The sequence below is a fragment of the Hydractinia symbiolongicarpus genome, chromosome 12 (assembly GCF_029227915.1).
Source record: "Hydractinia symbiolongicarpus strain clone_291-10 chromosome 12, HSymV2.1, whole genome shotgun sequence".
Taxonomy (NCBI): domain Eukaryota; kingdom Metazoa; phylum Cnidaria; class Hydrozoa; order Anthoathecata; family Hydractiniidae; genus Hydractinia; species Hydractinia symbiolongicarpus.
The window spans coordinates 24,431,200-24,446,313 of NC_079886.1; the positions used below are offsets into that span (position 1 = coordinate 24,431,200).

The 15,114-nt window shown below is 33.6% G+C and overlaps 1 protein-coding gene across 1 annotated transcript; it reads left to right on the plus strand.

Annotated features, from left to right (window-relative positions):
- The first annotated feature begins 4,464 nt into the window (after positions 1 to 4,464).
- LOC130622632 (uncharacterized) lies at positions 4,465 to 14,563 on the plus strand. Its single transcript, XM_057438115.1, has 7 exons — positions 4,465 to 5,802; positions 6,455 to 6,482; positions 7,609 to 7,880; positions 8,005 to 10,648; positions 11,690 to 11,731; positions 11,812 to 11,852; positions 12,157 to 14,563. The coding sequence occupies exons 1-7, from the start codon at positions 4,806 to 4,808 to the stop codon at positions 12,633 to 12,635; spliced, it is 4,503 nt and encodes a 1,500-aa protein (XP_057294098.1). The 5' UTR covers positions 4,465 to 4,805; the 3' UTR covers positions 12,636 to 14,563.
- Positions 14,564 to 15,114: the final 551 nt, after the last annotated feature.

The window sequence follows — 15,114 nt, forward strand, 5'->3', positions numbered from 1 at the left end:
TTGTTTAGTCATTGTTAATCATGTCAATACTAGAAAACCTTACCATGAAGCGTGTTACATTTACTACCTAATTTTAAAATCCAGACAATCATATCTTTTTTACTGTAAAATGACCATTGCATCGATTAGAAACTGCAAAAACTAAGGGTAATGTCACATGCATTTACAAGTTGCTATACCATTTAAATCTTTATCTTCCCAAGGATGGGATAATTCAAACAACCCCTTATTTGACCAGTGTGTGTTTATAATGGTAATACCTGTTCCTACTGTCCAAACAAGTTTATACACTGGGAAAAGTGTCAGGTAATTATCCCAATTTTCATTTCGTGCTTAGCCAGATTATTCTTTTTTCGTATGTGCGATCCTAACATAATCATGGGGGTGTTGTGAAGGAGAAAGGATCAAATAACTTTAAAAAGTGCTGATGTATGCAAAAAACTTTTAACAAACAACCTAGACCAACTTAAAAGATGCTATCAATTCAAGATTCATACTTAGTGTCAGAATCTAAAATATATGCACGTATCACTTCACGCCTTCCATGTTGCCTGATATTTATGATAAAATAAACTTTTCAAGCAATAATTTTTTTTTCGTATAAGGTATTATTATTTAATATTAGGAGGCATCGTCTCCAGATCTTTTTTCTCTTGTGATATGGTGTGATTCTCCAACGTTTTTATTTATATCCGGACTAACCATTCTATTAACCAGGGCTTTTAGTCCAAGCTATACCATAAACAAACCTTCAAATATAAGTACACCCGGGTAAAAGCTTACCCTCTCCCCCAAACCCGTCCTTGTATAGGCCCATTATTTATAGATTTCTAACATTTCAATATATAATAATAGACCCATAGAAAGATAAAATAAAACCCTGCAGCGAAATTGTTGAAACTATGATTTAGAGTTCATGTTATTTTTTGGAGGTGTAAGCCAAACATATTGTTGAGAATAAATGGGTTAATGTTGATACTAAGTTGCTAGGAGACCACACTAACATCTGTTGCTTGTTTTCTGAGTTGGTGCTCCTGCTAACCAGGTTCAATCCCACCCGTATAATACCCAATCACCTATGTATAAGAACATCACAAGATGTTGAAGTGGCATAAGCCGAGGGTATATTTCTATAGGTTTCAGCGTTTTATAGTGCTTTGATCAAGGACACTGTTGTCTGTTCTGAGTCTGTAAATTATGTCAAAGGTAAATATAAGGTCATCAACCTTTAGGTAGGATTTGAAAACGTTATCACACGATAATCTGGCAGGTGAGATGATGTCAAATATGCGCATTGCAGTAAATTCTACATATGAGTACGACGCAAAGGTTGTTGCTATAAAAAAATATCTATAGAATATATCTCGTGCAGACTGCTACCTTTATCATTATAGTTTTAGATTGCGCAAAACAGAATTCCAAGTATTGTAAGATTACAAAACCCAATGGAAGCATTATTCCCTACACTCTTGTGTATATTGATCCAAATGATAGGTCCTTTGCAGCATGATGTATATCTCTTTCCTTGCTTTTCCGATGGTTGTAGCTTTTCTCACTTTTTATCAGGATATTCTTTCGCATGATAAATTTTACTCATTTGTACTATACTATTTCTTGTGAATTTTTCTACGAAAAAAATTTTATGTTCACTGTGCTAGTCTCTCTCACAGCAACGGCATTGCTCTTAGTAATATTTTTCTAAGTTCCTTAAGCATTGTTGATTTTCGGAGAAATCACCTCTAAAAGTATCTCTTATCAGGCGCAAGTACATGATACATCATCTACAGGTGAAGCTCTACAGAATAGATAGAATCTTAGATCATTGATTCTTTCCATTGTTTTTTTGCTTGAATGATTTTCCATGGACTTTACAACTAATTTTCTGTTTCCCATATGCATCAGAGCTATAATGGTATGTTTTAAATTTATACTTTGAATTCATCATGTAAAACATAATATATATGAATATCAGCATCTTGAACGACTCTAGATGATTTGCAGTTTATAACACAGCGAGCGGTTTTGTAAGAAACCTGGCTGGCGTACAAGCTGACTAAAATCCTCATCAAAATATATTGAAACAACGCAGCAATTGTCAAAACTCACTTGCCAGTATTCAGGGTACACTTAGGACTTACACTTATGTCCTAGTTAGTACTGATGTCTGCACATTCATTTTCACAAATCTGGGGACCTTTGATGGCCTGGACGTGGACTATTTCATTGTGTGAGTGTGCTAGAAAGTGTGCGTAGTAAATTCTGAAAATTGTGCACCTTGATTATAAGTGTATTAAGCATCGATACTTTAACCTACTGGTTTGACACTTCTGTCCATATTTGACAAATGACGAAAAAACTGTCATCGTTGTATCAATTCTGTCCAAGATTGTAGATAGATGATAATATTCCCAATGACTGGATCTCCCCAAATGCTTGTTCACAATACATTCTCAGATAGCGTCTTGACGGCCTTACTTTCCTATTTTTCACAGAACAAAAGTTGAACAAAATCGGCATAGAATTTGCGTTCGCTTCATCAAGAGTGATGTATACAAACAAATGGTCTTTGCTTTATGCTATTGCATCCTTTAAAACTCGACATTTATAGACTTGCTTTTACTTAGCTTCAGCAAAATTATCTACTAAAAATATCAGCAGCCACAGTAATTCTTATTATATCCTGCTTATATCTTAAGAAGATGTAAAAAGACAAGAATGCGGTAAAAATATACACAGTGATGAGAAGTTTATTTGCAAATCTCTAAATTAGGAGGACAGACAAAGAGATAAGTGATTTTAAGAAGTTATTTTCATTTCATCCATCTAGTTCTCAACCATGGATGAAAAGGGGAATAACCAAAAAAACTTAGAAAATATATGGTTTCAAAATACCGCTGTGCTATACGTTGACATTTTCCCCTCTGAATATATTCTCCGTGCTAGTAATGTCATTTTATTCTCATTTACCCTTGTCCCCAGGTTTAGGGTTAGGGTTAGGGTTAGGGTTAGGGTTAGGACGATAGACATCGTCGTCATAACTATGAAGGATACCTTGATTGCATTATCAGGGGTGTTTCTATTCTCCCCCACATGCAATTTTATAGGCTATTTCTATAATACATTCATATATTTTGAACTTACCGAAGTTTACTTAGAATTTGAAGTTTTTTGGTTACATTCAAAATATCAAATGTTTAACCTCGTCCCAGGGCTCTTCTGACTTAAAACAAGTACTTGTCTATCTTGACTCACTCATTTCAGTTTTTACGACAAAAGTTATTTACTTATTTATTTATCAAGCCCCCTCTTTCGAAATTTAAAACGATTTCAATTTTTTTTTTTGTGATCTTCAACAATTTCCCGCACGTGATTAGACCACAAAATCTCAAAAAACATTAGCCTACGCTTTAGATGACGAAAGAGTAACAAGTACATAAATTACCCGACTGATTAGTGCTGAATTAATTAATAGCTGCCTTGGATGATACTCCGTCCTCGCGTCAGAAAAGATACATTATATTCTGGGGCCAAGAATTTAGTAATTCTAGTCTCATCATTTCTTGTTCTATTTTTAGCTTTTGCGTCACTATATTGATTTTGCAGACGCCAGGCTTTGTAGAATATGAAATATGGGTTGTATGCATCAGTTTTTTACGATTATTTTACTAAACAACAAATAATTAAAGTATTGTATGGAATGGAACACTACATTTTAAACTTCATAACATAAATTACTTTAAATATAATAACACTTCCTGGTATCACTTTAAAAAACTTACATCAGCTTTTCCCATTACTTTTTATAATGAGTGAACGCTAATTATTATAAATCAGCTGTTTATCACACAAGGTGATTCCGTGGGTCACTTCCAAGAAAATAATTACCATAACAAATAGCTTCCTGTAAGAAAAAAAGCCCTGGGAACGAAGTATAATGTAATAGAATATGCTTGTTCATCAGCAAAAAGTTCATTCAGCAACAACAAAATTATCTTGCGTTATATTTAATTAACTAAGTTAATATTTATATCAAGATTCACGTGTAAAAAATTGAAATTAAGATTCTTCACCAAATCATAGTGTGCACGTTTTGATATCCTGCGTACGCGTTTTCTCTGTCCTGTAATTTTTTTTGTGGTAATAATTAAAATATGTTTTCCCTGAGAGGAAAATTGTGCAGCAGTTTAGAGAATTTGGCGAAGACACCGTAAAAAGAAAAGATAAACCCTGCCTTAAGGCTTACTTTAAAGAGCTTTGGGAGGGAGAATAAAGTTGGGCTTCTAAGGTCAAGGTTAATCGTACTCTTAATCACCTGACAAGGAAAGGTATTCTTATTCTTAAGAAAAGTTGCATCAGAAAGCGTAAACAAAGCACTGGGAACGAAATTAGTGGCGGGAATTGAGCACGTAGGTCACGTCACTTTTTTTAAATTCCCAGAAATAACAGCGAGAAACAAACAATCCGCGAGGTCCCCTTCAGGAATTTCCCGACATCTATCCGATTTAAAAACAAAAACAAAGCTTCGTTAAAAATTAAAATTGTGGCAAATTGCGGGCATGTGGTTCTGACAGATATATAAAATAATGTAAAATTAAAGAAAAATGCTTTCTTAGTGTTAGGAGAGGTTGCAAGCTAGGATGTATACATAAAAATAAATGTGGTAAAAGACTAGTGTGAAAACATTAGGACAAAAACATGAGTGAGCTACAAATGCGTATTGTTAGTTCACTAGGTGTACTTCATGAGTGTTTATGTTTGGTATTAAAGACCTTATCAGTTAGACAAGGACATTGGGTGGAGACCCAATGTCCTTGTCTAACGATGGTGACACTGCTTTATCACAAGTACTTAAAACGGTACCCTTAGAATTTTTAAAAACCATTGATTCACTGACTTATCCAGGAAACAAGGAAAAGATCTACGATGGTGGTGCAGTATGGCCAAAAATAACTATCAATGCTTTAGACACAACCTTAATTTTTAACATTTTAATTTCAATTAAAGGTTATCCAACTTGTTACAAAAGCAGTTCTACAAAAAAGAAAAAGAAAGGTAAATCCTGTAAACAAACAGACAATGGGCACACTGGAAGGTGTTGTGTGACTTGCACACACACATGCCTTAAATGTAAGAAAGGCACAGAATGTTGCAAATGTTGCAAAATGATTGGTGCGAAATGTAATCATAACTGCCATAATGTGGAATGTAGCATGCTGAAATATGACTGTTATAAATGGTCAAAGATATGTTGCAATAAATGCATGACTTGCGGGCATTGTAATGCTATAAAGCCGGTGAATGAGCAATGTGCCATTTACAAGTTAAAGGTTGCTATTGCTAATATTCATAATATTCGAAATTTATTCTCACATGGATTGGAGTTTGATGTGGAGCCCTTAAAAGAGGGAACCTTTTTTCACCCAAACTTTCCAAACTGCAGTAAATGGGAATCATTTTGTGCATTAATGGATAAATCCTTGGAATATTGTCTTCAATTTCTCAGTGATACCGGACATACCAAACACATGCGTTTAAAGCAAGAAGTAGTTGATCGTATGAAAAACGATCTTCATGTTGCTGAACATAAATCAATAAAAGAGATTGAAGGACACTTCAACGTTTCTTGTGATGAAATCTGGAAGTACATGCACCAAATTGTTAAGATAAACGAGATGCAATATAAAAAAACTAAAAAGTTTGTTAAAAGGGCGCTCAAAAGAAATTCAGTGGAAACAAACAAACAACTTAATTTGATTTTAAAACATTTGGAAACTCCTACAAAGAAAAACAAAACAATGAAAGGTGAAAAATTAAATCTCATTTTCGTTATAAGTGATAAAGTACTGTATATAGTTGTTTAATTACTTCTGCACTCAAATGCACCCAGTCAATTTATATGCTGTTCCTAAAACAGTGGTATTATTCAAATCTGTAATCCTTAGTTATGTATATAACGTGAGACAAACATTAATAGTACTCTAAGTGTTGAACAATATCCATTTATAATGAATTTTTATATGAACAGGAATTCAATTGAAATTTGAAATATTCTAAATAAATAGTTATGATACGAAAAGTTGATTTTGAAAAAAATCCCTTCAGATAAAATTCTTTTCTTGAATAATCCTGCCTATGCTTTAAAAAATGTAATATACGATGAGGCCAAGCATTGATAAGTATGATTGATGAAAATAAAGTCTTTTGAGATACTTCCATGATTCATACAAAATTATGAGACTGTATAGTTTTTACATGTTTGATTTACAAATTGGAATAAAAACAATTCAAGAAGGGCATAGGAATATGTTAGCTTGTAAGGACACCAGTACAAGAAATTACTAGGATTAATTTCAGTTGTAAACATAATAACATAAGAACCTTTAATAAGGGATACTTGAAACAGGAAAAATAGTTGCAGTATTTTGGATCAGATCATTTTCATGTTGTTTTTTAGAACTGAATTATATCGACTACGACAAAAGGTTAGCATTTTTTTCCATATGTTATATATGCTGTGTTATATATGTGAGCAATCCGATGTTTATAGGCAGCAAGGTGTTACCTGCTCATTTGATGATTGCTGAAATAAATCTTCTTGAATGAAACGTATTTACTCTATTATTCCTGCTTCTTTAATATCCCGGTTTCTCTAGTAAACTTAGCTTTTGACATGGCTCGAAAAGACAATCCTGTCTTTTTAATAATCTTGCATGCAGAATTGCTTTGTGTTGTTGTATATTTTATAGTTTGTACTTTGCATATGTTCTTCAATATTTTTACTGCATGGCGGTGTGAGTAGGCTCATATGACAATTTCAAATCCATACAGAATCTATTAAAAGTTGGAAATGTTGCATTTTCATTGGCATAGCAAATTTGCATTAAACCTATTTGTGTTTTATAGCTTTTTACTAAACATACTTAAATGACTATACTTATGTCAGTTTCTTTTGTTGAAAATATAGATACTAATCTTCATAGTTTGAAATGATAACCCAGCCTATCTTTATTTTTAAAATTGAAATGCTAATCCCATAGTGGAATAATAGAGTTAATATTAAATGTGCCACTAAGGAAAGCATTTTCTTTCTGGAAATCTGACTTTATTTAGCAAGTGTAATCCCACTGGATTTTTCTGTAAAAAGCAAAATTTTGTTTTTTCTAATACATAATTGACAAGACTATGTATTTGCCAATTTTTTTTTTCACTTTGGTGTGTTTTACAGACCAGGTGAATAACAGGACAGATGACCTATTTCATACAACTTAATACTAAGTGCTACAAGTTTTGTCAAAATTCAGTAAATTATTTACTTCTTCTCAAGAGGTAAAAACATGCTTTCCATCCTGAAATTTCACAATATACTTTCCATAACAGCACTATTTGTTACTAAATATGGCAGTACGATGGTCTCAGAACCCAAAATTTGTTATTTATGTTCAAAATAGATCTGGTCCATAAATTGTACGTAAAATTGATATAAAAAATTGACATTAACTGAATTTGATTCTTCATAGGATTACTAAATTGCTTTTAAGAAAATAATCCATTATTTTTGTTAATAACAAAAGATTATTTATTAATCTTTTGTGTGCTATTGTACTTTAGATTTTATTTGGTTAGAAAGACAGCAAGTGGATGTGTTTTGTCATGTGTTATTGATACACCAATCCAAATAGACAAAATTCTGATTTCACGTGAATGGGATGATTGGATGAGTACCACTCAATCTTCATATGGTATTCAAGGTAACAAACTCTACTTGGATATTCAGAATCTTGAGATTGGATATAAATATAGTTTTCGAGTATCTCTAAAAGAAGCTGGAGAATTTGAAGAAGAAATCAGTGTGATTGGTTTTGATGATTTGGAAGTTGTAGGTAAGGTTTGAAGAAGCTTTTTGATGAATTATGCTTTGTTTACAAAAAAATAATATCTATATGTTAAAAATTTTTGTAAGGAAACGGAAAGATCCTCTGATTTAAACTATCTCTTTAATTTCAGATGGTGACAAATGTAACCACGTATCAAGTGTTGATGGCATTATTGTTTGTGCACATAACAGAGGTGATGTAGACGACGCTCACGTTTTTGTTGGAGAAGTAGAAAACTTAAAAAGAGCTGACAAAATAATGTGTTCTTTTACACCTGGAGCAAATATCAACAGAATAACTTTGAGTGAGTTTCAAGAACTAGGAGACAAGTATCTTTACCGAAATTCGTGCAAGGAACTAAAACCGTACATTGAGGATGTCCTACGTTTCCCTGCTTCATATTTAGTTGAGAAGAATGACGAAATATTACAAGTCACTAACATGCTTGAGAAGCGCCTAGAGAAATATAAATCCCATTTCCGCGCAATTATATCTCAATATAATGATGAATATCACTTAAAGTATGCTGGGTACACACGTAAACAATTGGACGAACAGGGTATTTATTCAAGAAATCATAAAAATAGGATTGTTTTACTTACTTCAACCTTGCCAGCTGTAGTTAATATTCGCATAGCTTCTGGTGATTTAAACGAAATTCAGAAAGCATTCAGCGCTACGAACATAGACTTAAAGTCATTGCTACTGACTTATAAGTACCTTTTAAAAGGGAAACACATCCCCTTGTTTGGAGTTGTGGCTTGTCCATCTTTAACAAGACATCAAATTGACGAGTTTCAATTCCTGTGTGATACATGCAAGCCATTTGTGCTTACAAAGGATGATTTACGCGACGTTGATGCATTTAAGCAATGGTGGTTGGTTACTCTGCAAGAAACTGTTGATTCGTCTTTGAAGCAGTATGATGCACCAATGACAGATAATCTGAATACGCTGTTCTTCCAGATTACAAGCCAAACAGTTGCAGTCATGGCAACTATTCGTACTGACCTCCCTACATTATCAGCTAACGTGAATGACCAAGTTACATCAATAATGCTGAACAAGCACCAACTGGAAGCAATTTATGGTCCGGAAATGAAGAAAATCGTAAAAGGTTCTTACGGTAGTGGAAAGAGCGTGGTGGCTAAACAAATTGTGAAATCTATTTTCTCTAATTCAACTGTAAAGACGTGTTTGTATTATATATGTGGTGATCCGTTTACACTGCTTGATTATGAAATGAGGAGGTTTGCTGATGAGCTTCACAGGGTTTACAGTAATAGCCCTGTTGAAATTATATGCAAGAATATCACTGAAATGGCAGGAGAATATGACCTGGAAGACTTCACACCTTATGGTCTTTTGCATCAGCTGGGTGAGAAACATAAAGAAACGTCTGGTTGCCGTGTCCACGTTGTGATTGATGAGTATGATGGGGAGTATTTCCGCCAAGGCGAATCCAGCAGACTTCGTACTTTATTTCAGTTTAATGATGCCTTTAAAAATTCATACGTTGTCATTATGACTCGTGGTCTAGAAAAGGAGAGAACGCTACATGTTGGAGAAAAGATGCATCCGCATTTTAGTAACTGCTTTCAAGGTACTGGTATGGAAATTATCAACTTGCCGTCAACCATGCGTTTTTCCAACGATGTACATCAGCTGCTTGCATCTGCGCAGCATACCATCTTTAAAACAAGGAGTTGCCTTCACTCAGTCATTGATACAAGCAAAGATAATATTGACGCGAGCATTAAGTCTGTGGACAGTGTTGAAACACTCCATGCAAGAAGAAATAAAGAGTCAAGCTATCTATTCGCCCATAACAGTTTAAATGGCGAAGAAATTAATCTTTATTCGGAGAACCTCTGTGAAAATCAGAATATTCCCCCAATGAGAAATTTTGTTACCAATACGTTTACTACTGCTGCCATTAATTCCAATGCTACAACACCTGAACCCTATCCTTCCTCAATCAAAACCAATTCACGAATCAAGTTGGATTTCGATCAAGTGTCACACCTGGTTGGCCTTGATGAATCACACAGCAACGCTATGACAACAACCGTCTTTAACTATATTCGTGGAGATTGTGGCCACTCACTAACTGGACAGAAACCAACTATGTATTATTTTCCCATGGAATTCCATGACAGAGGTATAATTGCTCTTAGCATGCTCTCCCAAGTTCTCCACCATGAATGTCTTAATACATCCGGAAAAGTGGTGATCATTTGTAACGACATAAGAGATAATGAACTAGTAGTCAACGCATTCCGTGTGTTGATCACACGATCAGATTTTACCTACGTGAATTATGTTCCTGGCCTGACAGGTCAAGTACCGACCAGAAAAGAGAAGGATGCAATCGTCGAAAAATTCCACGGATATAAGAAATGTGTTCTTATTACAGATAATCAAGGTTTTCGGGGTTTAGAGTGTGAGACTGTAGTAATGACAATCAATCCGAACGAATACTACAAACGTCATTTCTTGGCTGAAAGTGTTGCAAGATCTACATCGAGATTATTCATGCTGGTAACATCACAAAAAGAATCTAGAAATAAACAAGGTACATTTCAGAGTGTGATTGATGCTTGGATTCGGGATGATTTGGTTCGAGTTAGAAGAGTCAAGACAGGACTCTACTCGAACATTTGTAAGCGAAGTGAAGAAGAATGTATAGTTGATCTGGATCTGATTGACAAAGAGAGTATACAAACGCAGTCGATTCATAGCAACGCTGTAGCCTTTGCTTTGGAAGATGCCAGGTTAGATTTTAATATTTAATTTATCTTAAACAATACTATAAAAGAAAAGAGATGCAGCAATAACGTGACATGACTTCAATTCGCCTCTTCTAAGGCGGATATGTTAACCTTATTTGGTATGGGTGTATAAAGTACCTGCGGCAAATTCAAATTTTAATATCTATTAAATTATTTTAAGCACAGAAACTTTCACGTTTTTTGCTTTTTTGGTCATTTTCATGCCTTTAACCAACAACATTTGGTTTTTTTATTCATTTCTTTGCTATCCCGATTCCTTCAAACAGTTGCAGATTTTTGATTACCAATAAAAAAAAAGAAAAAACTAAAGAGGATTGTTGCCATTCGCGCAAGATTTTTTCCTTGCAAATGAAGTGATTTTTTTAGTTTCGCGAAAGTTTTTTACGTGAAACTCATCCAATAGTTTTTGTTGCAAAAAAGTAGTTGTTGAATGTGACTATTAATATTTTTATTTATTGGCACATTTTCCAACAATTTTGATGACGTCACAAATATTATTATACATCGCTAAAAGCCACCATAGAAAACTCTTCAAAACAAAAACAAAAAATAATGATCATATGAGCATGAAAATTTTACATTGTTATTAACTCAAATGTTGCCACCATCTGTTTTGCTCAATTTTGACGATCTTAAACACTGATCCATTTTTTTGCAAAAACGTGAAAATATGTTTTACAAAATGTGACAAAATATTGCCCAAAACACGATTTTCATAGATAATGGTTTTTTCCTCAATTTTAAAATTGCTGATGATGCTACACATCCAAAAATACTGATGTCAGCAAAGAAATAATTATGTCTATAAACTGTAACTCTGTCAACAGTTGTGGACAGCGGGCACTTTTAAGCCCCCTGCACTGTCATGGCCCAAAAACGCCCATGCCAAATAGGGTCAGAAAATGAATTCATCAAAGAAAAATGTTTCTTCATGAAGTGAATTTGCAGAATTCGGTATTTCAACCAGTAAGAAAAATGTTAGGTTATTGTGAACATTATTTACTAAAAAGTTGCATTTTTTAGACGCGTGCATGAACGTTTTAATGCTGTTGCTATAAGTATTGGGTAAGAATTTATTGTTATTTTCGGGGTTTTTTTGTTTTTTTAGTATTTAAGCTAATTTTCACCTTATTTATTTATCCAAGGTCTCAACTTGATGACGCAGCTAAGGAACTTCCGCAAGACGGTAAAACTCTGTATAGTAATATTTTCTTTAAGAAGCAGACTGGCGTCATTTTTTAGTGCATTTTAAAAAGTGAAACAATTTTTGTATGCTCTCTCACGCTTATTTTGCTAGAAAGTAAAAAGAATGTTGTGTGTTATCTTGACGTTATGTTATCTAGAAGTCTTAACATAACACCCCGAAATAAATTTCATTTTGCTGAAAAGCGTTTGAATACAGAATCTGAGTCCGAGCTACAGATTAAAACGAGTTATGGTTGCCTTTTTGTAGATTTCTAAATTTGGATCGAATTACTTTTTTCTTTTAGTGATTGATTCGATCGAAGCAGAAAACAAGGAAGATATATTTGTAGCACTGTTGAACGAAAATCCTGATATAATAAAAATGTGTGACAGAAAGAACAAACGCAATCCTCTTCTTTGGTCCGCTTATCATAATCGTCCAAAGATCATGAAATCTTTGCTGCAACAAGGTTGCGATGTAGGCGTTGCTGATAACTTACCTTTAACGTCATATCACTGGTGTGCACGTAACGGCTACAGCGAATGCCTACACATGCTTTTAGAGCGTGATTGTTCCTACATTGATAAACTAGACGGAGTAAGTCAGACGGCTTTAATACTTGCCGCGAAGCATGGCCAAATTGATTGCGTGAAATTGCTACTTCGGTATGGTGCAAATGCTCAAATAAGGAATGTTTCTTCGCAAACAGCGTATGATGTTGCTGGCACGAGAACGTTAACGCAAAATAAAAAAGCTGTCGAGGACTTACTTTCATCAGTATAACGTCACTGTCAAATGATTCAGACTGAACAGTAAATGCAAGTGTTTAAGTTTGCCAATGGTTAGAATGAAAAACTAAAAAAAAAAAATCGTTGAGTAATTTGGTAGCTACTCTAAGAAAAGTACACGCTTTTTATAAGAACCAGTAAAATCTGACCTGCGCCTGGATGTTCTTATTCTCTTCCTATTTTGTTTTTAATAAAAAGAACGCGACATGACAATTCAGCCTTATGTTCTTCTTATTTATGGATTTTTTTCCTCAAATTTTGTTTTATATGAAAAGATTGGTGTTTCTTGTTGCAAATGGAGCTCTGCAATTGTCTTCATCAACAATCGAGTCAAAAAAATGACTGATTGAGAGTAGAATAGAATTTACATCTAATAATTTTGTTTATTTTTTAACCAAAATTCAGACTTAGTTAACAATAATTTGCACCTAAACAGACTGTTCTTATGTTGTTCTTATTTTTCGACAAAATCCGAGGCTCGTGTTCTTATAAAATTGTTCTTATAAAAAGGCGTGACATAAAAAATTCGACTTTATATATTTATTTTTGTGTGTATGTAATAACTTATATGTTGTGCGTTCAGTGCACATATTTATAGTCGGCTGTTTTGCAATATTTTGATTGTATTATGCTATATTTTGATTGGGTCAACTTTTATTTTTGCAGTAAATAATATTGGATAAAAAATCAAAAAATTTATCTATATTCCATTTTTTCAGAAACTCAGGGGAAATTTTTTTCAAGACTCAGGGAAAAAAGGTTTCTTTTTATTATACTTGGGAAAAAAGTGCCCTCCATCGTTTGGCATCAAGCCATTGTAAAACATATTGTTATTTTTATTTACACATTTGTGTTTTCTTAACTTTGTATATAAAAAATATGTATTATGTATATTCACTTATTATTTAAATTTTTTTGTATGTATATATTCGTATTTAAAACAGCGCTTGTTTTCATTCACCTGATTTCACATGGACAATAAAGTTGTTTTCACCAAAAATTATTTATCTCAAAGCAAAATAAAAACTTTTTTTTTTCCCTCTATGTTCGCCCTGAATATCTTTCATAATGTTGCGTTCCTTTTCCGATCCTTGTGACTTTTCTAAGAAAATTTTTCGCGTTGGAACTAAAATCAAACTAAAAGAAAATGTTGTACTACCGCGTCCTTGATAATATTTTTTGTCCGTGTGAACCTAGCTTAACACATGGACTATGCTGTATTTAACACTTACACATCAGATTGTTATTTTTGTCTCAGGAAAAACCTTTAATCCTTAGGAAGAGTTTCTATCAATAAGCAAATTCAGATTGTGCTACTTTTTTGTATCGTTATGTAATCTCTTACGGTGCATTGTCAAGTTTTTAATTGGCAGGAATGTTAGAAAAATCGAGGTCAACTTTTGAGCGGCCTCTCTTATTTTCTAGACTGTGAAGATGGTGTAGTGGTCGCGCCTTTGACTTTCAATCATAAGTTGCAAGTTCGAGTCCCCACTTAGCGCGCTTTAATTGCAGTGTTGTCGGCCGATTTGGACCATCTACTGAACGCGACCAGTTTGTGTAGCAGGCAAGCAAATTAGATTAATACTATATGAATCTTTAGCGGGTAACGTAATAGTTGCAGTCAAAGTGACGGAAAGCCAAACGTTACAACAGTATCCCCAAGGAGTAAACATCCGTTGTAGATCTCAAAGAGCTCTGGGGACCAGAACGGTAAGTTAGTAGTATTAGAATTATTTCTTGAGTTTAAAAGCCATGAATAGCGTTAGAAATCTGATAAAATTATCCCGGAAAAGACGGGTATTTTTTGTTGCAAATTATGTAAATACCCTGAAATAGTTAAATCAAAAAAATATTGTAAATATAGGGAAAAACTATATGACGCAGGAAAATTTAAAGGACTTTTGTTACGAATTCGAAAAAAATTAAGAAATCTTTCCTGATATCTTTTTTATGAATCATTTATCTTTTCAGGCGTTATATTTTTATTGTGAAAACACGAAAAAAAAAGAGATTTGACTCAAACATTTTTAAATCAACAACTTACATGACAACAGGAAAAAAATGAAGGGTTCAAACACAGAATAAAATTTCTGACACCAACTCTAGTATTGGGGGGGGGGGTACTATTGGAGGCTACAGAATTCTAGAATTAAAATAAAGAAGAGTGTGCTTATAACACAACAAGAAGCCCTGCGGCTTAAAGATTTCCGCCATTAGCAACAATCTGAACTTTGAAGAGGACCGAGTAATATGGGGGAACAAAATCATTGAATATTCTAAAATCTTAAAATTCAATTCTTGATTATTATTGAAACTGTAAATCATAGCTAACTTAACTTACATAAACTTCATTTCTCTATAAGAACAATTTTAAAAGAAAAATAATTAACCTGATGAACAATAAAAACAAAATAAGAACAACGGCAAGGCTGAAAATTTATTTATTTTTTATTTTTCTCTGAAAATAGCGTGGA

Coding starts and splice junctions, on each gene's coding strand:
- LOC130622632 (XM_057438115.1), top strand. CDS start 4,806: ATGTCCTTGTCTAACGATGGTGACACTGCTTTATCACAAGTACTTAAA. Junction 5,803..6,454: donor GAAAAACAAAACAATGAAAG/GTGAAAAATTAA, acceptor GTTGTTTTTTAG/AACTGAATTATATCGACTAC. Junction 7,881..8,004: donor TGATGATTTGGAAGTTGTAG/GTAAGGTTTGAA, acceptor CTTTAATTTCAG/ATGGTGACAAATGTAACCAC.